We start from the raw sequence: 27970 nt of genomic DNA, 5'->3' as shown, positions 1-27970 counted from the left end.
CTGGAGACCACCCATCCCCACATTCAGTGGGCTCAGGCGGGCTGCTGTGTGCCAGCACAGGGCTCTCTACACACCCTGCCAGGCAGGGGCAGGGCTCCTCCTGCCCTCTCCTCTCCTGGCCCCATGCTCGGACACTGTCCTTTACCGCATGCACCATCCTCACCGCAGCTTCCCCAGCCACACTGCAGAGCAGCGGCCTCAAAGGTGCTCTGGGGGTGCCCGGGTGGGGTCAAATATACACGGGGAATGCTGTGTGACGGAGAGCCCAGTAGCACTGGTAGAGTAGGCTGTAGGAAGTCTTGCAGGTGGGAAGCCTGCCTGACTCGAGACTCTGACCACAGAACCCACGCACGCTCCCCTCTTCCGTGCAGGACCAGCAGGGCTGCAGCACACACTCGGCCACTGCTCTGGCTTCTCAGGGAACCGAGAGGTGGGCTGAGTTCACGGACAGGGCAGGTTTCCCGGGGCCGATTGTGGACACCAGGCTTGTGTTACCTCAAAGCACGGTGGGGCCTGGCCCTCCTGGCCCCCAATCATGGCAGGGAGGAAGCCGAACACCTTCTCCACCATCTCCGTGTCAGTGACGGTGTCGTAGATGGATTTGCGCTTCTTGGCAGGGAGAGCGCCTTGGCTCTTCTGCCCCTCGGCCGGGATGACCAGCGGCGCCTGCACACCCTGTGGGGGAAGTTTACCAAGCAGGGCTCAGGGGGCCCAGCTCTGCCTACCCCACAGGGCAAGCACCTCCCAGAAGCCAAGTAAGCCTCATCCTGCCATCATTTGTCCAAATCAGTATTCTGCTCTGAAACAAAAGATTTTAACAGCCAGGGTGGTTAGAGATCAACCAGTCAGGGCTTTCCCTTTCCCAGTGATAATCAGAGCTCCGGAGAGGGGAGGTTGCTGGCTTGTCCCTACCCTCAGATGGTCCTTAAGGCACCCCTTCAAACTCCAGGGACTCCCTAGGAACCCAGCTGCACAACCACTGCTCAGGACCACTTGGTCCCTTCATTCAAAGGCATCAAGGGTCCACCAGGACAGGTCCCCAGGGGCTGAAGTAATGAAGTCACAGATCAGACGGCTTTGCCGCCAGCTGGGGGCATGCGGGTGCAGAAGCATGCTGCTGACATGTCTGTGGGTACATTCTCTCACCTGCCCTGTTCACTGTATTAGCAGTGTGCTCCGTAGACCAGGTTTACATCCATGGAGCAGAAGTCAATGTCATCCTGGCCCCTTTGCCTTATCACAACTTACAAAGAGCCAAGTATGAAGGTTGAGTCTCAAGTACTCGATGGAGGAAATGGGGTTATTTTCTTGGTGCTGTCCCCCTGCTCCCTGTCCTCCAAGCCCCCCAGACACTCAGCAACTCCCCTTGGTATTAATATTTCTGTGTCCCCCGAGCTGTCATACACAGCCCAGTAGCCAGGGCTCTCTTCCATGGAACTGGGCCTTTCTCACCTTGTCTGGCTCAGGTTTGTTGCACCTTCCAGGGGACCAACAACCCCTGTCCCAAAACTCATCTCCAAGGTGAAAGGGAGGGGCCTGAGCTCATCTTCCAGGTTCAAGGCTAAGACTATCCCATTGACCTGCTGCCTCTCCCACCCTATACCCTGCGTGCTCCTGGGTGGTGGCCACGGCTCCCCAGCTGTTGCAGAGCCACGTAGAACTGACTGTGAACAGGGAGGGGGGGCGTGTCTCTTGTGATATCTACATCTCAGCCCAGGTGCCTGCTAACTTGCCTCTTGTGTCCTGTATCCTCGCTGTGCTCTTAAGTAATTGAACAGATTTTACATCTTGGCTTGTGGCAGGGGATTTTCCAAAGCGCTTCTGGTGAGCTGTCTACACAGCTGCTCGCTCCTTCTTCTTGGCCCTCACCCACCAGGGCCCCAGTCAGCCCCACCTGCCCAAGAGGCCAGGTGACCACCTACATTGGCCTTCCTTTGCTGGAAGTTGCGCCTGGCAGCCATGCCCCTGGCATGGGCCTGAATGACCACCACTGCCCTCCTCTTGGCCTGGACTTGCTGGCGCACCAGGTATCCCCTGCACAGGGCCTGCAGCTGGACCGTCCTCTGCCGCATGGCCTGGTACTGCCTCACCAGCTGCTGGCTCCGGGCAATAGCCTGCAGGCGCTCAAAGCCCACAAGGATCTGTGGAGGCAAGAGGGAGGTGGGCTCAGGGGCGAGAAGAGGGAGGTGGGCTCAGGGGCGAGAAGAGGGAGGTGGGCTCAGGGGTGAGAAGGCCTTCCCCAGGGAACAGAGAGGGGTGCTCCTCAGGAGATAGTGCAAGATAGATTTACAGTTAGTTTTGTTTTGGCAAAGGGCTGGTGCTAGAATGGTACACACATATGAACACAAGAATAGTGAGTTATTGCTTGTAAAGTACTTAGACCAGAGCCTGACGTGCAAATAAGTGCTAAATAAGCATGTGTGAAATAGCATAAATAATAAAGTGGCCCCCTTGGGGCCGTGGAGGGAGAGAACTGGTGTGGATTTCACGTGGGTGAAATGGGAGAGTGGATTCCTGAGGCCCTGCTGTCCACATCTGCCAGCCAAATTCAGTTGACTTGTCCACAGGCTAGCGTGCCTGTGCGGAGGCCTGTGGCCACGCAAATCCCTCAGGGCATCTTTAAAGTAAAAGTGCAGTAAGAAATGGATGAACACCATGTCAGTGCCGCAAACATCCCCTGGGCCACAGCAGTCCCTGAGCTTCCTAAAGACCCACCCAACGGGTTGGTTTAAGAGCTTGGAAGTCACAGTCCCTCATCTGAACCCCAGCTCTGCAGTTCACTAGCCTCATGCTCTTGGTGAAACCACTCAGCCTCTCTATGTCTCAGTTCCTTGACGTGCAGAGTTGGTTTAATATTAAATAAAATGATGTATGCGAAGCAATAGGCCCCAAGGAACTGCTCCACACAGGCCAGCTACTATCATGCCCTTGGTGAGCATGGAATGCAGGCGGGCTGGGCCAGTCTTGCTGATGTGATCATTTCACGTCACCACCAGTCACATCCACGACAAAAGCAGCCAAGTGACACAGGCACAGCCATAGTTACTCTAGTTCATTGCTTTGAGCAGATACTCATTAGCAAATGCCCGTGGTTAAGAGAAAAATCAGGAAAAAGTACTCAAAACAAATCAATCCTTTGCTTATTTTGTTGCCTGCAAGTTGGGAAAAGACAGGAGTTATTCAATTCCAGAGCAGGACACCTAGTCTAGCTCTGAAGATATCCCATGTTCTGCAAAACATTTTGAAGCCTACAGACCATGGGGCTGGAGATGATGCCAAGAAGAGACTGTATGGGATGCTGAGGGCTAATCATTTTAAATTTGCATGCCACGTCTATAAGTGATTTGATCCTTCCTGCCTGAGGTCTCTCACTCAGAGAAACAAACTTTGCAAATCTGTCTTTTACTGGACAGTTACCCGCGGGCCCAGCTGCCCCAGCGAGTTCTCTCACCAGCTTGAAATTCCTCCTGTTGCAGTAGCCTCTCCACCAGGCCTGCAGGGTCACAGCTGCCCGCCTCTGCCTCAGGAACTCCTTCCTAGAAGGGCAACACAAGCCACACACATGTAACAACCCCAGATGGCTGAAAGCCTCTGGGGCAGAAAAACTGGTTTGCTGCTTTGGAAGGGAAAAAGGATAGTAAAATATTGGGGAAAATGAATATGTACAATCCTTTCTCAAAAGGTGTTACAGACCAAAAGATGCACAGGCAAGTTAGGAACAAAAAAATCTGCTATCAGCAACCCAAATTTGTGGAAGATGACAGTCCAGTTTTTTTTTTTTTTTTTTTTTAGACGGAGTTTCACTCTTGTTGCTCAGGCTGCAGTGCAATGCCACGATCTCGGCTCACTGCAGCCTCTGCCTCCCGGGTTCAAGCAATTCTCCTGCCTCAATCTCCCAAGTAACGGGGATTACAGGTGTCTGCCACCTTGCCTGGCTAATTTTTGTATTTTTAGTAGAGACGGGGTTTCACCATGTTGACCAGTCTGGTCTCAAACTTCTGACCTTAAGTGATCCACCCACCTCGACCTCCCAAAGTGCTGGATTACAGGAGTGAGCCACTGTGTCCTGCCGACAGTCCAGTTTTTTTAAGTTATCAGAAAATTCTCTCTCATTCTCTCTACCCCCAAAGAGCTACAAAAGGATAAAACTTACTTCTGCATTTTTGTTGCAGACGCCCCTCCTCTGGCCACTAGCCCAGGGCTGGACACGGAGAAGAAAATCTGAAAGCTGGGCTCTGGCAAGGCGGAGTCACTCCCAGGCAAGCTCAGTGCATACAGAGCTGCAGGCATGCCTCAGTTTATTATGATGTTACTTTGCTTGATTGCACTTCGCAGATACTATGTTTTTAGAAATTGAAAGTCTGTGGTAGCCGTGTGTTGAGTTAGTCTATTGTTACCATTTTTTCAATAGCATGTGGTCACTTCATGTCTGTATGGCGTTTTGGTAATTCTTGCAATCTTTCAAATTTTTCATTATTATTACATCTGCTATAATGATCTGTGATCTTTAATGTTACAATTGGAATTATTTTGGGGCATCACAAACTGCACCCATATAAGATGGGAAACTTAATAAATGTATGTGTTCTGACTGCTTCACCAGTAGTGCCCCCATCTCTCTCTGTCTTTTCTCTGTTTCCCTGTTCCCTGAGACACAGCGATATTAAAATTAGGCCAGTTAATAACCCTATTATGGCCTCTAAGTGTTCATGTGAAAGGAAGCATCTCATGTCTCTCACTTTAAATCAAACGTGAGAAATGATTAAGCTTTGTGAGGAAGGCCCGTCCAAAGCTGAGACAGGCCAAAAGCTAGGTCTCTTGCACGAAACAGCCACGTTGTGAAAACAAAGGAAAAGTTCCTGAAGGAAGTTGAAGGTGCTCCTCCAGTGAACACATGAATGATGAGAAAGTGAAACAGCCTTCTTGCTGATATGGAGACAGTTTTCATGGGCTGGATAGAAGATCAAACCAGCCACAACATTTCCTTAAGCCAAAGCCCAATCCAGAGCAAGATCCTAACTATCTTCAATTCTGTGAAGACTGAGAGAGGTGAGGAAGCTGCAGAAGAAAAGTATGAAGCTAGCAAAGTTTGGGTCATGAAGTTTAAGGAAAGAAGCCACCTCCATAACATAAAAATGCAAGGTGAAGCAGCAAGTGCTGATGGAGAAGCTGCGGCAAATTATCCAAACAACAGATTTTCTTTTTTTTTTTTTTTTTTTTGAGATGGAGTCTCAATCTGTCGCCCAGGCTGGAGTGCAGTGGCACGATCTCAGCTCACTGCAACCTCTGCTTCCTGGGTTCAAGCAATTGTCCTGCCTCAGCCTCCCAAGTAGCTGGGACAACAGGCCCCCACTACCATGCCTGGCTAATTTTTTGTATTTTTAGTAGAGACGGGGTTTCAGCATATTGGCCAGGCTGGTCTCGAACTCCTGACCTTGCGATCCACCGGCCTTGGCTTCCCAAAGTGCTGGGATTACAGGCGTGAGCCACCGCGCCCTGGCCAACAGATTTTCAGTGTTGACGAAACAGCCTTATATTGGAACAAGATGCCACTAGCACTTTCATAGGTAACAGAGAGGTATAGAGAGGTCAGTGCCTGACTGCAAATCTTTAAAGGACAGGCTGACTCTCTTATTAGTGGATTATGAAGCTGGTGACTTTGCTAATTGCTGAAGCCAATGCTAATTGACCACTCTGAAAATCCTAGGGCCCTTAGCAATCATGTTAAAGCTACTCTGCCTGTAATCTAGAAATGAAACAAAAAGCCTGGGTGACAGCACATCTCTTTATAGCATGGTTTACTGAATATTTTAAGGCCACCATTGAGACCTACTGCTCAGAAAAAAAGATTTCTTTCAAAATATTACCACTCATTGACAATTTACCCGGCCACCCAAGAACTCTGATGAAGACATACAAGGAGATTAATGTTTTTATGCCTGTGAACAAAGCATCCATTCTGCAGTCCATGGATCAAAGGGCAATTCAGACTGTCAAGTCTTATTTAAGAAATAAATGCCATAATGCTATAGCTGTCATAGATAGTAATTCTTCTAATAGATCTGGGCAAAGTCCATTGAAAATCTTCTGGAAAGCTTTCACCATTCTAGATGCCACTAAGAACATTCATGATTCAGGAGAGGAGGTCAAACTATCAACATTAACAGGAATTTAGAAGTTGATTCCAATCCTCATGAATGACTTTGAGGGGTTAAGAATTCAGTGGAGGAAGAAACAGCATATGTAGTGGGAATAGCAAGAGAATTAGAATTAGAAGTGGAGCCTGAAGATGTGGCTGATTTGCTGCAATCTCGCAATCTCATGACAAAACTTGAATGGATTAGGAGTTGCTTTTTTTTTTTTTTGAGACAAGGTCTCACTCCGTCGCCTAGGCTGGAGTACAGTGGTGCAATCTCGGCTCACTGTAACCTTCACCTCCCAGGCTCAAGTAATCCTCCCACCTCAACCTCCTGAGTAGCTGGAACTACAGGCGCACGTCACCATGCCTGGCTAATTTTTTGCATTTTTAGTAGAGATGAGGTTTCACCATGTTGCTCAGGCTGGTCTTGAACTCCTGGGCTCAAGTGATCCACCTGCCTCCGCCTCTCACAGTGCTGGGATTACAGGCGTGAATCATCTTGCCCAGCCAGGAGTTTCTTCTTACAGATGATCAAAGAAAGTGGTGTTGTTGTTGTTTCCTTTCTATGTTTTCTTTTTTGGAGACAGGGTCTCACTCTGTAATCTGGGCTGCAGTGCAGTGGCGCCATCAGAGCTCACCATAACTTTGAACTCCTAGCCTCAAGGATCCTTCCACCTCAGCCTCCCAAAATAGCTGACTATAGGCATGCACCACCATGCCCAGATATTTTTGTATTTTTCTTTTGTAGAGACGAGTTCTCACTACATTGACCAGGCTGGTTTTGAACTGCTGGCCTCAAGTGATCCTCCTGCCTTGGCCTCCCCAAATGCTGGGATTACAGGTATGAGCCACTGTGCCTGGCCAACACTTTTTGATGTCACTCTACATGTATGTAGAGAAAATATTTAAGAAAATTGTATTACACACGAGAGAAGGTAAATGGACATAAAAGGGGGTAAAGTTTCTATACTTCACTGGAAGTGGTAAAATGATGACAGCAGTAGATACCTTCTCTCTGTCTGTATGTGTATAATATGTGTATGATACCTAATGCAACCACGTTACAAAGCTATAAAAAAGACATATACTCTAACACATTGCAGATAAATCAAAATGAAATACTTAAAAATTTTTAAATAAGTCATAGAAAGGCAGGAAAAAGAAAACATACAAATGCAAAGGAGAGAGGAAAAAAAAAGCAAACAAAAAATAAAATGGCAGACTTGAGCTCTAACATGAATAATTACCTTAAATGTAAAAGGCCTAAATACAGTAGGTCCTCAATGTTGTTGATACCTTCTTAGAAACAGGCTTTGAGTGAGACGATATGTGATGGAACCAACTGTTTTCTCATCAACATTATAATGAAACCACACTGAAGGGAACAATGATATTCGAACACCTGCTGTATACTCTTAGAAAGTCATAGCTTCCAAGAATCTGTTGATGATGTTAAGGGAGAATTTAATGTATGCCAGTGACATACCTTGGCAGAAATTGGCAGAATGGATTGAAAAACATGACCCAATTACATACTGTCTATGGGAAACTCACTTAACACATAGTTATAAAGGTAGGCTGAAAGTAAAAGGATGAAAAATACAGATCATGTAAACAGTAATCAAAACAGGAGTGGCTATATTAATACCAGATAAAGTAGACTTCAGAGCAAAGGAGATAACCACAGACAGAGAAGGATATCACATGATAATAAAAAGCACATCCACCAAGACATAGCAATCCTAATCGTGTATTCACCAAACAACAGAGCTGCAAAATATGTGAAGCAAAAATGATAAAACTGAAATGGAAAACACAAGTCCACAATCATAATTAGAGACTCTCTCAACAACTGATAAAACACATAGACAGAAAATCAGCAATAATATAGACTTCAACACCACTATCAACCAACAAGATCTAATTGACTACTTTTCAGAGCACACTACCGAATTAACAGCAAAATATATGTTCTTTCCAAGTGCCCTTAGAATATATACCAGGAGAGGAGACATATCTTGGGCCACAAAGGAAACTTCAACATACTTAATAGAACTTAATTCATACAGAGTGTGTCTCTTACCATAGTGAAATCAAACTAGAAGTCAAAGACAAAATGATAACAGGAAACTCTCTAAACACTGAAAACTAAACAACATACTTCTAAATTTTCGCAGAGGAAATTTCAAGGAAATTTTAATTTTTTTCTGAATGAAAGTCAATGAAATTGAATGAACTAAATGAAAGCATAACATGTGAACATTTGTGAAACACAGCTAAGGCAGTGATAAGACGGAGATTTATATCACTCCACATTAGAAAAGAGGAAAAGCCTTGAATTAATAATCTAATCTCCTGCCTCAAGAATCTAGAGGAAGAAGGGTAAAATACACTTAAAGTTGGAAGGATGAAAATAATAAAAGAGCAGAAATTAAGGAAATTAAAAATAAAAAATTAGAGAAGAAGTAATGAAACTAAAGCCTGATTCTTTGAAAAGGACAAGAATTTTTTTTCTTTTTGAGACAAAAATCTTACTCTTGTTGCCCAGGCTGAAGTGCAATGGCATGATCTCGGCCCACCACTACCTTCACCTCCCAGGTTCAAGCAATTCTCCTGCCTCAGCCTCCCGAGTAGCTGAGATTACAGGCACCTGCCACCACGCCCAGCTAATTTTTGTATTTTTAGTAGAGACGGGGTTTCGCCATGTTGGCCAGGCTGTCTCAATCTCCTGACCTCAAGTGATCTGCCTGCCTCGGCCTCCAAAGTGCTGGGATTACAGGTGTGAGCCACCGTGCGTGGCCAGGACAAGAATATTGACAAATCTTTAGCAAGACTGACAAAGAAAAAAAGGGGAAGACATAAATTGCAAATATCAGGAATGACACAGGGGATATCATTACAGAGTCTGCAGCTATCAAGAGGATAATAACGGAACACTATGAACAAATTGACGTACGCACATTTGACAACTTAGATAACATGGACTAGTTCCTCAGCAAGCACAAATTACCACAACTCGCTCAATATAAAATAATTTGAATCATTCCTATAACTATTAAATAAATTGAATTTATAATTAAAAACTCCCTATAAAAAAATTCCCAGGCCAAGATATTTTCACTGGAGATTTCTGCCATTTAAAGAAAAATTCACATCAATTCTACATAATTTCTTCCAGAAAACAGAAGAGGAAACACTTCCTAATTCATTTTATGAAGCTAGTGTTACTCTGATACTAAAACCAGACTAAGACAAAAGAAAAAAAATCCTCAGACCTCATGAATACAGATGCAAAACTCCTTAATGAAACATTAACAAACAGCATTCAGCAACATCAAAAAGAATTATACACTAGGACCGAGTGGAGTTTCCTCCAGGGATGCGAAGCTGGTTCAATATTTAAAAATCAGGAAACGTAACTCACCACATTAAAAGGCTAAATGAGAAAGATCACATATCATTATCAACTGATGCAGAAAAAAAATTGACATTCAACACTTGTTCGTGATAAAAACTCCCAGAAAACTAGGAATATGGGAAGCTTCCTTGACTTGAGAAAGGGCATCAATGAAAAACCTACAGCTAACATTACACACACACACACACATACTTTTTTTTTCAGAGTCTCACTCTGTCGCCCAGGCTGGGGTGCAGTGGTGCAATCTCGGCTCACCGCAAGCTCCGCCTGCTGGGTTCACACCATTCTCCTGCCTCAGCCTCCTGAGTAGCTGGGACCACAGGTGCCCGCCATCACGCCTGGCTAATTTTTTCTTTTTTTAGTAGAGATGGGGTTTCACAGTGCTAGCCAGATGGTCTTAATCTCCTGACCTCGTGATCTGCCCGCCTCAGCCTTAACATTATATTTAATGGTTAAAGTCTGAGTGTTTTCCCCCTAAGATAAAGGACTAAGCAAATATATCTGTTCTCACCACCCGAATAATACTGGATGTTCTGGCCACTGCAATAGGCAAGAAAAGGAAATAAAAGGCACATGGATTGGGGGAAAAAAAAAAAAGATAGAAAGCTGCCCCTATTTGCAGATGACAAGATGATCTACATCGAAAATTCTAAAGAATTTATAAAAAGTGAGCTCAGCAAGGCTGCAGGATATGAAGTCAACACACAAAAATCCAACATATTTCTATTTGCTAGCAATGAATATGCCAATGTCAAAATTAAAAATACAGTACCATTTACAATTACTAAAAATAATGTAAATCTAATAAAACATGTACAGGATTTGTATGCTAAAAACTACAAAACACGGATGCATGAAATCAAATAATATCTAAACTAAATGGAGCTACATATCATGTTTATGGATTGGAAGATGGATTTAGTAGAGATATTAATTTTCAAATTGCTATACAAGCCTATTACTATCTATAATCCCAGCAAAGTTTTGTTTGTAGATATAGACAAGATTATTTTTATATGTACATGGAAATGCAAAGGAACTAGAATAACTAAAACACTTTTGAAGAAGAAAAGTGGGAAGAATTAGTCTACACAGCTTTAAGACTTATTATATAACTATGATAAACAAGATGCTGTGGCATTGTGGAGGGATAGAGTCATCGACCAATGGAATGGGATACAGAACCTAGAAATAGACCCACACGACTATGTTTTGATAAAGATGTAAAAGCAATTCACTGACGGAAGGATAGACTTTTTTAAATGAATAATACTGGGGAGACAACCATAGGAAAAAAATTTAAAAGAACGTTGACCTAAGTGTCAGGCTGTATACAAAAATTAATTCAAAATGGGCATGTATCATGGACCTACATGTAACATATTTAAAACTATAAAAACTTTTAGAAAAACACAAAAGAAAATCTTGACAAAGAGTTCTTAGACTCAACACTAAAAGCAAGATCCATGAAAGAGAACTTTGACAATTAGACTTTACCAAAATTAAAAAACTTTCGCTCTGCAAAGCTCTCTTAAGAGGATGAAGAGACAACCTACAGACTGGGAGAAAATATTCACAAACCATATAGCTGACAGAGGACTAGTATCTAGAATATATAAAGAACTCTCAAAACTCATCAAAGACTCCAATTAGAAAACAGGCAAGCAACATGCAGAGACAGGTCATCAAAGAGGGGACACATACATGACAAGCACACACAAAGGTGTTCCACATCGGGAAATGTTAAGGACAGCCACAATGAGAGATCATCGCAGACCTATCAGAAGGGCTAAAATAAACAATGACAACATCAAATACTGGTGAGGATGCAGGGGCACCGAGTCAGCCAGGCATTGCTGGTGGGAATGTAAAACGGTACAGCCACTCTTGAAAACAGTTTGGCAGTTTCTTTTTTTTTTTTTTTTGAGACAGAGTCTCGCTGTGTCGCCCAGGCTGGAGTGCAGTGGCGCGATCTCGGCTCACTGCAAGCTCCGCCTCCCGGGTTCCCGCCATTCTCCCGCCTCAGCCTCCGAATAGCTGGGACTACAGGCGCCCGCCACCTCGCCCGGCTACTTTTTTGTATTTTTTAGTAGAGACGGGGTTTCACCATGTTAGCCAGGAGGGTCTTGATATCCTGACCTTGTGATCCACCCACCTCGGCCTCCCAAAGTGCTGGGATTACAGGCTTGAGCCACCGCGCCCGGCCGGCAGTTTCTTAAAAAACAAAACTTGTAACCACCGTATGACTCAGTAACTGCACTCCTGGGCATACATCCCAGAGAAATGGCAACTGATGTTCTCACAAAAACCTCATAAATGCTCATAACAGCTTTATTCATCAAAGCCAAAAACTGGAAACAGCCCAGATGTCCTTCTGCAGGTGAATGGTTAAACAAACTGTGGTGTATCCATCCCATAGAACACTACCCAGCAATAAAAAGTAACAAAATATTGGCTGGGCGCAGTGGCTCACACCTGTAATCCCAGCACTTTGAGAGACTGAGGCGGGCGGATCACTTGAGGCCAGGAGTTTGAGACCAGTCTGTGTAACATAGGAAAACCCCGTCTCTACAAAAAATACAATAATTAGCCGGGCATGGTGGCAGGCACCTGTAGTCCCAGCTACTTTGGAGGCTGAGGTCGGAGGATAGCTTGAGCCTGGAAAGCAGAGGTTGCAGTGAGCCAAGATTGTGCCACTGTACTCCAGCCTGGTTGACTGAGCGAGACTTTGTCTCAAATAAATAAATAAATAAAAATAAATAAATAAATATTAATGCAAGCAATAACCTGGATGAAATCTCCAGGGAAACATGCCAAGTGAAAAAAGCCCACCCTAGGCTGCATGTTGTATAATTCCATGTATATAACATTTGTGCAATGGCAACATTCTAGAAATGTAGAACAGGTTAGAGGTTGCCGGGGTTAAGCAGGGCTGGGGATGGGGGGCACGGGTGGTAAGACGTTTTCACTGGGGGAAATGGGTGAAGAGTATATGGCGATATCTCATATTGTTTCTTACGACTGCATGTAAATCTACAATAATCTCAAAACAAAAAGCTTAATTTAAAATGTCAAATGTAAAATGTTAAAATGTTGGGAGTCAGTGGGGGCAGCCTGCCTGGCCTCCGACCACGTGGGTCTGTTTGGTCAGATGCGGTCTGTTGTCCTGAGATCAGCAGCACCAGTGGCTGGCCCTGAGCTGGCCTCCGGCTTCGCAGCAGCAGAGCTGCCTCTCTAGCTGTGGGCCCTAGCTCCCGGCTCCCTGCCCTTCTCTGTGCCCCCTCATTCTCTGTTTCTGGGGCTGGCTGTCTTCTCCCACGTTCTCATGCCTGGGTTTCCAGCCCTTGCTATGGTGGCTCAGGAACCCAGGTGAGGGTGGGGCAAGGCAGCAGCACTGCTGATCCACTGATCCTGGATTACAACTCAGGTGGTACCCTCTTACTGAGCAGGGAACGCAGGCAAGCCATGCGTTCTTTTCCCTCCAAAAGCAAATTGCCTTACAACCCAAACCCATACACTTTGACATAATTGAAGTGGAACGTCAAACCCTGGTTGAGAGCAGGGCTGGCCCTTCATTCGGCTCCCGTCTCTTGCATATGGAGTGTTTTTTGTTTTTTCCAAACATTCCAATAATGTATCCAAATTCTCTGGCCAACACAGGTTACAGTGTCCCTGGTTGGAAGACATTGGAAGATCTCAGTTCCCCAGGGAGGGCCCAGCAGGAACATGCGATCCTGGTTTGTGGGCTGCAGGTCTGTGTGGGGACACTGTGGGCAGGAGTGGGCTGGATGGGCCTTGGGGCAGGGCCGGCACCTGTATCTGTAGCCCCGCAGGACTCTCTGGATGCTGAGCGCCGCTCTGTCCAGCACCTGGCTTCTCTGTACCTCCAGCAGAGTGTCCTGATGATCCTGGAACGGGAGAGACGCTGTCACCAGGCTGCTCACCCTCACCCCACAGCCCCTGCCTGGGGCCTGGGCTCTGTCTCCCAAAGGTAGCATCTCTCAGACTTCTCCCAGGAGGGCAGGCCAAAGAAGGGGGCCTTCAAAGTGACCTTCATGTTGCTCAGAGACAGGAGCTGCAACCGTACCTCCCACCCCAATCCAAGAACTTCCCACATTAGCTCTTTCTTCTTGCTAATTCAATCTGGCATCCTTCATTTCTGCTCTGAAGAATTCAAGAGGGGGCACAAAATTTTCCTAAAGTTGTGTTTTATCTCCCAAAATTCATGTGACATTTGCATTCAACTGTGTAAAAGCCCCATGCTTGTTTCAATATAAAAATGTTTCCCTCAATAATAGTGGGAGATTTTAACACCCCACTGTTAATATTAGACAGATCATCGAGACAGAAAATTAACAAAGATATTTAGGACTTGAACTCAGCTCTGGATCAAGTGGACCTGATAGATATCTACAGAACTCTCCACCCCAAAACAGAGTACACATTCTTCTCGGTGCCACATGGCACTTACTCTAAAATTGATCACATAATCAGAAGTAAAACACCCTCAGCAAATGCAAAAGAACTGAAATCACAACAAACAGTCTCTCAGACCACAGTGCAATCAAATTAGAACTCAGGATTAAGAAACTCACTCAAAACCACACAACTACATAGAAATTGAACAACCTGCTCCTGAATGACTCCTGGGTAAATAATGAAATTAAGGCAGAAATCAAGAAGTTCTTTGAAACCAAGTAGAACAAAGAGACAACGTACCAGAATCTCTGGGACACAGTTAAAGCAGTGTTAAGAGGGAAATTATAGCACTAAATGCCCACCTTGGAAAGCTAGAAAGATCTCAAATCGACACCCTGACATCACAACTAAAATAACTAGAGAACAAAGCAAACAAATTTCAAAACTAGCAGAAGACAAGAAATAACCAAGATCAGAGCAGAACTGAAGGAGACAGAGATACGAAAAACTCTTCAAAAAATCACTGAGTCCAGGAGCTGGTTTTTTTTGAAAAAATTAATAAAATAGATAGACCACTACCTAGACTAAAAAAGAAGAAAAGAGAGAAGAATCCAATAGACATAATAAAAAATGATAAAGGGGATATCACTACTGAGCCCATGGAAATACAAACCACCAGAGAATAGTATAAAAACCTCTATGCAAATAAACTAGAAAATCTAGAAGAAATGGATAAATTCCTGGACACATACACCCTCCCAAGACTGAACCAGGAAGAAGTGGAATCCCTGAATAGATCAGTAACAAGTTCTGAAATTAAGGCAATAATAAATAGCCTACCAACCAAAAAACGCCCAGGACCAGATGGATTTACAGCTGAATTCTACCAGAAGTACAAAGAGGAGCTGATACCTTTTTTTGGAAACTATTCCAAACAATTGAAAAGGAGGGACTCCTCCCTGACTCATTCTATGAGGCCAGCATCATCCTGATACCAAAACCTGGCAGAGACACAACAAAAGAAGAAAACTTCAGGCCAATATTCCTGATGAACATCGATGCAAAAATTCTCCATAAAATACTGGCAAACTGAATCCAGCAGCACATCAAAAAGCTTATCCACCACGATCAAGTTGGTTTCATCCCCACGATGCAAGGCTGGTTCAACATACGCAAATCAATAAACATAATTCACCACATAAACAAATCTAAAGACAAAAACCACATGATTATCTCAATAGATGCAGAAAAGGCCTTTGATAAAATTCAACATCGCTTTATGTTAAAAAAAAAAATCTCAATAAACTAGGTATTGAAGGAACACACCTCAAAATAATAAGAGCCATTTATGACAAACCCACAGAGCCCTGAGATGGTCCCTCTGCTGGCCTTGCCTCCCCCACTAAATTGGAAGCCACTCGGTCTCTTCCTGCGCATCTTAGCCTCTGAGCCCCAGCACAGCCTGACTATTGCACAGTCAAATGGACAGACAGACTGATTGGAGGGCTGGGGCCAGGAGGTCCCTCTGAGGATGCATGTGGGCAGGTGGGCAGGCACTATGGGGGAAGAGGAAGGGGCAGCAGGGATGGGTGGGGGCTCGGGCGAGCTGGCAAAGTGTCCTCCCAGCTCTTCCTCTTCCCTCTCACTGTGCTGGCCCACCGAGGCTTAGAAGGCTAGGGGACATGGAGGTTCCTTCCTCAGTGGTTGTGACCCAAATGGCACTTCTGGAGGGCCCCGAAGCTTCCTTTGTGTGACTTCAGCTCCCTGTGAGTTTTGGGGGAGGCAGGTGGTGGTGGTGATGCTCGCACAAGTCTCCTAAGGACAAGTCACTTTGTGGAGAGTTGACACACAGCACTCTTCCACGAAAGCAGTAGCCCTCCAGGCTCTGCAGAGGCTGGGCCTCCCCAGTGTGGGGAAGCCTGCATGGCAGGATGTGGCTCCCAGCATGATGGAGGCAGGTCTCAGGACACCAGCAGACCGCCCTGAGCTCCTGGGTGCTGCTCTGTGGCTGAAGGCGCCTCCTCTGCACCCTCAGGCCTTGCCCTAGGTGCCCCTCTGAGAAGCCTCCTGGGCTTCCACAGGCTGGGCTGGCCCTCCCCAGTCCCCTCACCACTACCTCATTGTCCCCTAGTGTGATGTTCTACATCCAGGGGTGCCCTGAGGGTGGGGACCACGCTTTGAGTTGCTGCCCAGTGCCACTGGCTCAGGGCACATGGACCACGGACCCCGGGCCTGGTGCAAGAGCTGACAAGCCCACGAGCTGCAGGAGGCCGAAGGCCGGCTGGTTCCTGGGGGGGTCTCACCTTCAGGAAAATTTTGGTCTTCCCCACTTTCCAGTCTTTGTCTGTCCGCAGCCACATGTCAGCGATGCCCAGGGTCATCTGGCAGAACTTGCCTCGCAGCTGCCAAGACCAAACGGGGGTGTAGGTGGGATAGAGGGCAGAGACCCCTCGGCGGCTCTCTGGGGGTGGAGTCTCCCTCCTCCTCCCACAGGCTCCCCTATCAGGGGCTGCCCGTGCCCCAGCCCAAGCACAGGCACAACCGGAACCTCGAACACGGGTTGGGGTGAGGAGGGAACTCGGGGCCTGGGGCCTCCATGTGTTGTGGGACGCTCGGCCCAAGCCAGGCCCAGCCTCAGGATGGCTGAGAGTTCCAGATCAGACAGGAACCAGTAGCTTTCTAGCCACACCTCGGCTCGCCCACGCGGTAGGAGAGAACGTGTCTACTGTACAACCACAGACATGGTCCAGAAGGAACCGCTGCGGCCGCCAGCTCTCCCGGACCCCAGGGAAAGCCCCTCACTTCCGTGGCGCTGGGAGAGGGACAGGGCAGGGCGGGAGGAGGAGAGAGGGAGGAAGGACAGGGCTCATCGCAAGGCTGGGGCCGGGGAGGGCAGCGGGAGGCCGAGGGGAAGGCCGTGGATGGACAGCGGTGGCCGTCCCCGAGGGGCGCTGACCTGCATCCGCACGGCACTGGGCAGCAGCACGCCGAACCTCTGCGAGAACTCCTCGAACGCGTAGCGGATGGGGAAGCCGGACTTGCGGATGTGCACGGTCTCCATCATGCCCGAGTACCGCAGCTGCCGCAGACCCAGCTCCCGGTCGAACAGCTGTGGACGGACGCGGGGCGCTGACCCGGCGCAAGCCCCCCTTTGCAGGCACCCCCCTTCCCGGCACCCCGCCATCGGGCACGGGCCCACAGCCAGAGGTCACCTCGCCCCGCCCGCCCCCACTGTCCTCCAGAGATGGAAAAACTAAGCAAATGCGACTTCAGTAAGGCTACCTTTTGAAGAGAGTAGTGCAAGTAGCTGAAAACCCCGTAGAGTTGTCAAGTAGATAAAAGTCGATAGCATTGGAAACTGTGGCACCCACGGAAACACAACACTCCCATCACTCTCAACTACCCGAAGCGCTGTGAGTGTAAACGTCCTCTGCACATGGCCAGTTTAAAATGCTCCTTTTTTTTTTTAAGTTTTATTTATTTACTTTTTTGAGATGGAGTCTCGTTCTGTCTCCCAGGCTGGAGTGCAGTGACATGATCTCAGCTCACTGCAACCTCTGCCTCCTGGGTGCAGGCGATTCTCCTGCCTCAGCCTCCCGAGTAGCTGGGATTACAGGCGTGTGGCACCACGCCGGGATGTTTTATATTTTTAGTTAAAGACGGAGTTTCACCATGTTGGCCAGGCTGGTCTCCAACTCCTGAGCTTAAATGGTCCACCCACCTTGGCGTCCCGGAGTGTTAGGATTACAGGCCTGAGCCACTGCGCCCGGCCCAGTTAAAAACGTTTTTAAGCGCCCCTTGCCTACACAGGTCAGGGTGGAAACCTGCCCCGTAGGCACTTAGAGTTTCATGGTGCCTCCCGCACAATAGTTAAATGAAAAAATAAATCTACTCAGAGGCAGAAAATATCCTCATCACCTTAGGCTCTCCCTCCCAGGAGATGGAGGTCAGAGTGAGACCTGGAGTGGGGGCCGGGAGGGGGTGTGCAGGGCAGTGGAGGCCCCTTGGCCCCAGGGAGCTGAGCCGTCTTTTGCTTGGAGGCTAGTGTGACCGGCAGAGAAATGGCATGATGTCCTTCCCTGGGGTGTCAGGCTTCAGCAGGCGTTCCAAGACTCTGCCATGGCTTGGATTCTAGAGACCCCCCTCCACCTACAAGCCAGGAGTCTCTGAGGGACCCTGGGGAACGCCCTCTGATCCCGCAAGCCCACCAGCGGGCACTGTTACCCTACCTGCAGGGCCACAGCTGCCAACTGCTGGTGGGGTCCAGGCCACACTGCGCTTAGCCTCGGGTAAGTGTTCAGCTGCGGTTCACTGACGATTTCCTAAGGGCCTGGCGTTTCACTCTGAATCTTTACAACAGCCCTACCTGGTGTGGGTGATTGGCTCCAATTTAAAGATGAGGTGCCTGAGGCACAGGGTCACGCTTCTAAGGGGCTGAACCTGGGTTTGAACCCTGAGCCTATCTGGGCTTCCTGGAATACCACACAGCAGGGCAGCTGCCACCAATGAGAGATGTCCCAGCCAGAGGCACTCTCAATCCCCGAGCTTCAGCCTCAGGCCTGCCTGCCTGTCCTGCAGCTCCCAGCTCCCAAGGTAGGCAGGGTGGGAACGAGCCAGGGGTCTCTGGGAGCCCAGCTACTTCTCCCAGCAGTTAAGGAACAAGACAGGTTATCTCACATCTGCCTATTGTGCCTTCAAGGAAGATGTAACCTAGATTTCATAAGGCAAGCCCCATTTAATTTTTTTAGAGACAGGGTCTTGCTTTGTCACCCAGGCTGAAGTGTAGTGGTGTGATCATAGCTCACTGCAGCCTCGACCTCCTGGGCTCAAGTGATCCTCCTCCCTTAGCCTCCTGAGTAACTGAGACTACAGGTACATACCACCATACCTAGCTAATTTTTATACTTTTAAATTTTTTTGCAGAGATAAGGTCTTGCTGTAGGCAGGAGCAAGTCTGACTTTACAAAAGGGAAAACCGAGGCTCACAGCAGCAAAGAGCCAGGCCAAGAACACACAGAAGATGCATGGTGGAGCTAAGGGAACTGAGGTCTCAGCAACCCAAAGCCCTGCAGGTCACTGACCTTCACATGACCTAGACTGGTCGCCTTACCTCAGTGTACTTATCTGTAAGGTAGGGGCAGTAACAGCTCTAACACTAGCCAGGCCCTGGCAGAGGGAGTGACCACAACCCTAGAGGCCATCAGCCTCCTCCTCCTCCTCCTCCCTCCTTTACTGTGCCCCAGCCTCCTGTCATTACCAGCGGCTTCTTATATTCATTAGGTTTGATGCAGCGGATGAAGTAAGGCTGGCAGTTGGTCAGAATTTTCATCAGCTGGTCCAGAGACTGTTTGAACTGGCCTGCTAAGGTGGAGGGCCGTTTATTTGAGTCTGCAGACTGTGAATGGAAGCACAAAGCACAGGTGGGTCTCAGGAACCATGTCCTGGGACAGCTGACCCCATAGTCCAGCAAGGGCTGCTGCCAAGGCCCCGCAGGTGGAGTGGTGCCTCCACCTGGTCAAGAACCCACCCACCCACCCATCTATCCATCCACCCACTCATTCACCCATCCAGTCACACACCCATCCTCTCACCCATCCATCCACCTGCCTACCACCCATCCACCCACCTACCCAGCACCCATCCACCCACTCACCCATTCATCTACCCACCCACCCATGCATCCATCCATTCACCCATCCACCCACCCATCCATCCATCCACTCACCCATCCACACAGCCACCCACCCATCCATCTACCCATCCACCCACCCATCCACCCACCTGTCCATCCATCCATCCACTCACCCACCCACACAGCCACCTGCCCATCCATCTGTCCATCCATCCACTCACCCATCCATCCACCCACCCACCCACCCATGCACCTATCCATTTACCCATCCACCCACCCATCCATCCATCCACTCACCCATCCACACAGCCACCCACCCATCCATCTATCCATCCACCCACCCACCCTATCCATCCATCCACTCACCCACCCACACAGCCACCTGCCCATCTGTCTATCCATCCACCCACTCACCCATCCACCCACCCATCCACCCACCCATCCACCCATCCCACCTGCCCATCCAACTATCCTTCCACCCATCCATCCATCCATCCATCCACCCACCCATCCATCCATCCACTCACCCATCCACACAGCCACCCCCCCATCCATCCATCCACTCATCCATCCATCCATCCACCCCACCATCCACACAGCCATTCACTCATCCACTCACCCACCCATCCATCCACCCACCCACTCACCCATCCACCCACTCACCCATCCATCCACCCACCCACTACCCATCCACCCACTCACCCATCTATCCACCTACCCACCCATTCACCCATCCATTTACCTATCCACCCACGCATCCATCCATCCTTCCATCCATCCATTGCAGGTTTCCCAAGGGCCTACTGAATGCTGGAGACCCACAGGTGATTAAAACAGACTTTCCTGTACATGTCTGTCTGGCCTTGTAGCCATCAGGGGTGAGAGACCCAGGAGGGTGGCTGGGAGCCCACCTTGAAGAGATGGTTTCCTGCCTTTGCCTGGCGGATGGTCCCACGGCCCAGCCTGGTCTCTGCTGACTCCAGGTTGAATATCTCCCTCAGAAACTTGTTTTTGGAGGAGTAAACCACGGTGAGGATATCTGTGCTCAGCACATCTCGGTTTTTCTCCAGGAAGCCTATGGGGACACAGGGCCCACCCAGCATCCCAGCTCAGCCATCACTGCCCACCCTTGGGGAAGAAAAGGGCAGTTGGGGGGAATACAGGATGCCTAGAGGACCCCCTCCTACACAGGCCCCACTAAGGCTATGCTCTCCACCCCTCTAGCCAGGCATGGCCCCCACCATCTACCCAGCACAAAGTAACTCCTCCCATCTAAACTCTGGACCCCCAAAATTCCCATTCCTACTCCAGCCCCCTCGTCTAAGCTGCCACCGTCCTCCTGTCTCTGGGCAGATCTTGCTAGGGCTAAGGCTCCTTCAGGCTGAAAATAGATGAAGTCTCCAATAATAGGAGAAAGGCAGTGTCATGGGCTAAATTGTGTCCTCTAAAATTCATATGTTGGTGTCCTAACACCCTATACATCAGAACATGACTGTGTTTGGACATAGGGCCTTTAAAGAGGGGATTAAAGTAAAATGAGGTCATTAGGATGGGCCCTAATCTGGTATGACTAGTGTCATTATAAGAAGGGAGATGAGGCCAGGCGCGGTGGCTCACACTTGTAATCCCAGCGCTTTGGGAGGCTGAGGCAGGTGGATCATGAGGTCAGGAGTTTGAGACCAGCCTGACCAACATGGTGAAACCCTGTCTCTACTAAAAATACAAAAATTAGCCAGGCGTGGTGGTGCATGCCTATAATCTCAGCTACTCAGGAGCCTGGAGCAGGAGTATCACTTGAATCTGGGAGGCAGAGGTTGCAGTGAGCTGAGATCACACTATTGCACTCCAGCTCAGGTGACACAGTGAGACTCCATCTCAAAAAAAAAGAAGAAAAAGAAAGAAAAGAAGGGGAGATGAGGACACAGACACACACAGAGGGAAGGAAGGTCATATGAAGACACAGGGAGAAGATGGCCATCTGCATACAAAGGAGAGAGGCCTCATAAGGGATCAAACCTGCCAACACCTTGATCTTGGACTTCCAGCCTCTAGAACCCCGAGACAGTAATTGCTGTTGTTTAAGCCACTCAATCTGTGGTGTTTGTTACTCTTGCCCTAGTGACTAATACAGGCATGGCTCCAGGGGGTGAGAAGATCCCACATCTCCCCTTCAGCCATAATTCAGAATGGCTTAGTCCTGCAGTAGGGACAGAACCGCACTGAGAAGATGAGCTGCTCCTTAAAGCCAGGCTCCATGAGGCCAGGGGCGGCACTGCTAAGGACCAACTCCCAAGGGCACGACCCTGACTTTCCTCTTTCACTTTGCTCCCCTTAAGTCAGCCCAGCTTTTAGTGGTATGTCCTGTGTACACCTGCACAGCCTGCTGTGGATCTGGAGAGGCACAGTCAAGCGTGGGAGAGGGAAGGGAGCCTGTTTCCCACCTCTTCCTGCAGGTGTCTGTGAGGGGAGCAGCACCAGGGGGGCTGCACTGGGTGCTGGGCGGGGGGTAGACACTCAGTGACACCCTGCGTTCCTGAGGCTCAGGCAGAGTTCCCCACCAGGGGCAGGGAGCTCCCTGGATGTTTTCGGGGTGGGGAGGGTTGAGACACTCCTGGGTTCGGTATTCCAATAGGCAGAGTAAGTGAAGCCGAGGTTATTAGCACAACAGGGTATCCAAAATAAAAAGAAGGCTTAGCTTTAATTAATATTTCTAGAATTCTGCAACCAGAAAATCTAGAAAGAATCCACCTTAATCTTAGCATTATGTAAGTTTCCTATCACTTCAAAAAATAAAGCTCAGCCTTGAATTGCCCCATGGAGGATGGGCTGGGTATCTTCTTTGTGTCCCAGGACCCTGCAGGTCCGACTGGCTCCAGCCTCTTCCTTTTCCAAGAGCCCAAAGCCAGGATCTGGCAGGAACTATGAAGGAGCCACGGCACCTTTCCCTTTCTCCCCTGGCCTCCCAATGCCTAGCCTGTTCTGAGTAAATGACCACCCTCTACTCAAAAGAATCATCCCTGGATTCCTATCCCCAGTTTAAATAGACCAGAACACCTCTTCACTTCTCCACATGAGGTGCAGAGAGTGACCCTCTGGCCGCCCCACTTTCCTGACCACAGCAACCCATGGTCACCTTCCTCGTTTTTCTTAGCCCACCCATAGGGTGACCACCCCAGGCCTTCACTTCTTCAATCAAGACCATTACTGACCCTCTCTCAACATATCCTAAAAATGGATCAAAGACCTAATGTAAAAACTAACACTAAAAAAATCTTAGAAGAAAACATAGGGATAAATCTTCATGACCTTATATTTGACCCTGGACTCTTAGATATGACACAAGTAAAGAAAGGAAAATAGGTAAGTTGGACTTCTTCAAAATGAAAGCTTTTTGGGCCTCACAGGACGCCATCAAGCAGATGAAAAGACAATCCACAGAATGAGAAAATAATTTACCAATCACATATTAGGTACTTGTATCCAGAATAATAAAGAACTCTTACAACTCAACAATAAAAAGATAACCCAATGAAAACACGGGCAGAACGTTTAAATAGACATCCCTCCAAAGAAGATGTGCAAATGGCCAACAAGCATATGAAAAGGCGATCAACATCATCAGCCATTGGGGGGTGCAGATGCAAATTACATTGAGACTTCAAACCCACTAGGGTAGCTATAATAAAAAAGACAATCATATGTGTAGGCGAGGATGCAGAGGTACTGGAGCCCTCATACAATGCTAGTGGGAATGTAAAATGGTACAGCTGCTTTGGAAAACAGTTTGGCGGTTCCTCGAACAGTTAAACATAGAGTTATTATATGATACAGCAATTCTGCTGCTAGGTAGATACCCAGGGGAAATGAAAACATGCCCACACAAACACTTGTACATGGGTGTTCATAGCTGTGTTATTCATCATAGGCAAAAAGTGGAAAAAACCCAAATGTCTATCCACTGATGACGAGATAAACAAACATTCCAGATAATGGAATGTTTTTCTGCAGTGAAAAGACGTGGAGCACTGACACGTGCTACAACATAGATGAACGTTGAAAACATGATGCTGGCCGGGCGCGGTGGCTCACGCCTGTAATCCCAGCACTTTGGGAGGCCGAGGCAGGCGGATCACGAGGTCAGGAGATCGAGACCAACCTGGTTAACACGGTGAAACCCCGTCTGTACTAAAAAATATGAAAAATTAGCCGGGCGTAGTGGCGGGCGCCTGTAGTCTCAGCTACTTGGGAGGCTGAGGCAGGAGAATGGCGTGAACCTGGGAGGCAGAGCTTGCAGTGAGCAGAGATCGCACCACTGCACTCCAGCCTGGGCGACAGAGCGAGACTCCGTCTCAAAAAAAAGAAAACATGTGCTAAGTGAAGGAAACCAGCCACAAAAGACCATGTATTGTATGGTTCCATTTATGCAAAAAGTCAGAATAGGCAAATCCATAGAGACAGAATATAGTTGTTGCCCAGGATTGGGGGGAAATGGGAGTGATTGCTCATGAGGGGTTTCTTTTACGGGTGGTGAAAAAGTTCTAAAATGGTGGCAATCATTAATATACTCTGGATATGCTACAGTCAAGTTGTACACTTAAAACAGGTAAATAACATGGTATGTGAATTCTATCTCAATAGAGTTATTACCAAAAACAAAGAAAAACATGCCTGGTCCATTCCATTTTCTTTCTCCAGTAGAAGCCATACTACTCATCCCTCTGCCCCACTGCTAGAGCTGCAAAATAGCCTCGTCCTCTGAGCCTGCTTTCCATGGTCTCCCTGGAACCCGGTCCAGATTTGGAAGGGGCAGGAGAGGAGCTGCACCCACCTTCTACTTGGTAGTACACCTCGCCGGCAAAATGGGCAATGCCAAATCTTGCATCGTACATGTTCTTGGGCTGTAGGAAGGCCTGGTTGTTGGCGTGGACACTGTTCAGTTTTTGCAGCATGGTGAGATCTGTCCCCTGGAAGAACCCAGACACCCTATGTGCTGAGGTCCCAGAGTCCAGCCATGGGGAGGTCAGGCTCCAGGGCTTCCTCATGGAGGCAAAGCAATCTGGGCTCAGAATGATTGAGGGCCTCTGTATAGACAGGAAACTAATGGCCAGGGATCAGTGATTTGTTGCAGAGTGAGGGCTGAGCTGGGAGCAGAGGCTGGGTCTGCCACCCTCCATGAGCAGCTCTTCTGCTCCACTCTCTGAACTATTGTCTGAGGACCCCAGCAGTCGGAGAAGTGGGCCTTGGAGAGGAGGGTCTGTCTGGTTAGGCTGGGGCTCTTTTGCTTATTGCTGGCAGAGGTTTCAGTAACTCTCAGAACAAGCGGCCCACCCAAGTGGAGTTTCCCAGCCTCCAACAGGAGACCCATCGCAGGGCCTCCACCAGAAGGTCGGCAGAACACACACCTGTGGGAAGCGGCTCTCTTCGTCCAGGAGGGAGATGATGCTCATGGGCTTGAGGGCCAGCAGGTCCAGGGTGGGCCGATTGTCGGTGTAGTGGATATAATCCCAGGAGATGTTCTCCGAGCGGTACTCCTCCTGCTCCATGGTGAACACGTGCTGCACAAAGAACTGCTGCAGGTGCTCGTTGGCGAAGTTGATGCAGAGTTGCTCGAAGCTGTGAAGGCAAGGTCACTGCCCAGGGGTGGAGCGGGGCCAGCTGAGTCCCCGCTGCAGCAGGCTGGAGCCATAGGATCACCAGCCATCTGCACACAGCCGCATACAGATATGTCCACAGATGCACACTCATTCCTGCACACCCTGTCTCCTCTGACTGCCTCCATCACCGTCACTTTCTCCACCCCACGGCAAAAAGAGAAACGAGGAGGCTCAGCATATCATCAAGTCCTCGCCTTTGGCTTCTCACAGCCGCCTGCCGGGTCCTCTGCCAGGCCTCCCCACCTGACACTGAAACAATTCTTGCGGTCTGAGTGCACACTAGCAGCCCCACCCATGAGCCTTGGTATGGAGATGAGCTTCCGGAGACCCAGCATTGACTGCCGGGCCCCCCTGCATCAACCAGGCATACGCCCTACTGCCTCCGTTCCCAGATCCTCCAACCTGCACTTCCTCCTGCATTCCCTGCCTTGGGAAATGGCCCCTCCACCTACCACCGCCGGCTCAAGTCAGAAACTGAGGAGTTTCCATCTCTGTCCCTCCTGTCCAGTTCCCATCAGTTGCCAAAGTCTGGCCCATGCTATCTTCAACACCTGTCCCTCCCAGGGCCAGATGCCAATGATCTGACTCATACTTGAGCTCTCTATGCGTTAGAGAGGGCATTGGGCTAAGTTCTGCCAGCCCTGCCTCTCCCACGTGACTGCAGTGAGCAAGTCCCTGCCTTGCACCCCCGGCTGGCCCTGGGAGGGCTGAGATCCCAGCGTGCTTGTATGTGGAATGGCTTGTGTCTTGACAATCCTGGCTGTCCAAGGGGGGCCTTCTAAATCACTCCCAGATCAGACCTCACTTGGAGACAAGCCTTGGGCAGGGGCATGCAAGGTCAGGCTAGCCCCCTGGCTCCTCAGACAGGGCGCAGAGGCCTCTGCTTCCTGGAGCCAGTGGCCCGGTCTCTGTCTCATCAAGCCCTTTCAATGAGCTGGCTCAGGTAAGCTAAATTGCAAAGCCAGTGTTGCCAGCCTGCTTATCCCAGTCTTCATGGGACTCCTCTTGCTGGTGATAGTACCGCTGAGCATCACCTGGCCTGGCCTGGCCTGGCTCTGTCGCCTGGTCCCCTCACCACCTTTGTCTATCCGACCCCCAGCCTTCATCACAGTCACACCTGGCAGCTATTTTCTGACCTGCCTCCTGGTTACAGCTCTCCAGCTTCTAGTCTGGGGTGCCAGGACACTGGGACACCAGGTCAGAGGAGTCCTGCCTTGCCTTACCCCACAAACTAAAAAGTCAGGGATGGTCTACAAATGCATCTAGCTTCCCCCACTACCTAAGATGATAAACCAGCCAGATGCAGATGAATCCATGTTACTGATTTCTGTTTCAACCCCGACCTCGTGTGGTAATCCACTGTGGCTCATGAGGAGAGCAGGTGGTCCAAGAGGCGTGACAAATGCCGGGCGTCAGCCTGGCTCTCAGGGACAGCTTTTAGCTGTACAGCCTTCTCTAGATGGCAGGGCACAGCAGCCACCCCATGCAGAGCATGCAGACCTGTTGGGACTTGCCAGGCCTGGGTGCAGGGTGATGGCTCCCCTCCAACTTGCCCCCTTCGAGAGGAACTGGCTTATCTTCTGTTTTCTGGAAGCAGTGGGGCTGGGATCTGAGATCTTCATACCTATTGTTCTGGAAATTTTCAAAGCCAAATATGTCCAGGAGGCCGATGGCCCTCCGCACATTTTTGGGGTCCTGAGCTGGTGGTGTGAAGATGGCGGCATTGATCTTCTTGACAATCCACAGGAAGAGGTGCCTATAGATGCCCTGGAGAGACACAGGGGTGGGAGAATCCTGGGCTTGGAGGCTCAGGAGGAGGTCAACTCCAAGTTCACCTGGAGAGGCCAAATGTCTTGGACCTACTGCAGATGTTATCCCTCCTTCAAAGGCAGGAAACCCGGGCCCAAGAGGCTGAGGAGTCCGTGGTCACCAGGCAGGTGACTGGCAGAGTGGGGACCTGCCCAGGGCCCTCTGCTTCATCCTGCCCTCCACCAGCACAGCAAGGAGCAGAGCCATGGTCAACAGATGGCCATGTGAGCCCTGCTGTCTCAGCTCTGTACCTTGACAAAGGCGTCCCTCCGGTCAGCAGCCTGGACGATGTTCAGGGGCCTGGTGACGAACTCCCCTCGGATGAGGATGGTGTGCTTGGTCAGACAGTCCCGGAGCTCCTGGTGCTGCACCTGGGGAGGCAGGTGGGGGCTGTGTCGCACCCGTGGAGCAGTCCCTGGCCCAGCACTCTGACCTGCTTCTGCCAAGTCTTGTTCCCTCTCATGATCAAGCGCCTATGCCCACCTGAGGGTGGGCGGTGCCCGAGACCAGGGCCAGGGCCCTGGGAGCTGTTAGGGAAGGATTCTCCAGCTTGGTGGGCCAAGCCCTTAGTGGGTCTCCCGGGTGCTGAGAAAGGGGCTGGCTCCCCCAGGCTGGCCTTGGAAAACCAGGGTGAGGGAGGGCTTTGAGGCCAGACCTCAGGCATGTCCCTGCTGAAATCAATCCTGCCTGAAGGCTGAGAGTCTAAAGGAGCACGTCAGTGTGCTGGGCCAGCCCTCCACTGGAGCTGACAAAACTCAGAGTTTCTGAGTGCCCTCGAACCAAAAGAAGACTGTTAATAGCGAAATGTACCTAATGTGATTGCTTGCTTTATGTATTTATTTCTTGCTCCTGATTCTATTAATTTTCCACCAGAACTGTCAGTGGGGGTGACATGGGGC

The 27970-nt window shown here is 49.1% G+C and overlaps 1 protein-coding gene across 1 annotated transcript in view; it reads right to left on the bottom strand.

The window, feature by feature from the left end:
• Positions 1-27970, bottom strand: part of MYO7B (myosin VIIB) — a 78660-nt gene that overhangs the window by 28354 nt on the left and 22336 nt on the right. Inside the window, 12 exon segments of the mRNA XM_030916471.1 lie at positions 496-666; positions 1923-2141; positions 3452-3536; positions 13371-13465; positions 16280-16378; positions 16933-17085; positions 19234-19371; positions 20520-20683; positions 24437-24572; positions 25011-25221; positions 26887-27029; positions 27323-27442. Coding sequence (XP_030772331.1) covers positions 496-666; positions 1923-2141; positions 3452-3536; positions 13371-13465; positions 16280-16378; positions 16933-17085; positions 19234-19371; positions 20520-20683; positions 24437-24572; positions 25011-25221; positions 26887-27029; positions 27323-27442 — 1734 coding nt within the window.

This window comes from Rhinopithecus roxellana, chromosome 14 (assembly GCF_007565055.1).
Source record: "Rhinopithecus roxellana isolate Shanxi Qingling chromosome 14, ASM756505v1, whole genome shotgun sequence".
NCBI classification, from domain to species: Eukaryota; Metazoa; Chordata; class Mammalia; order Primates; family Cercopithecidae; genus Rhinopithecus; species Rhinopithecus roxellana.
Note: the sequence above shows the minus strand (reverse complement) of the source record. Positions and strands in the feature narration are given on the sequence as shown.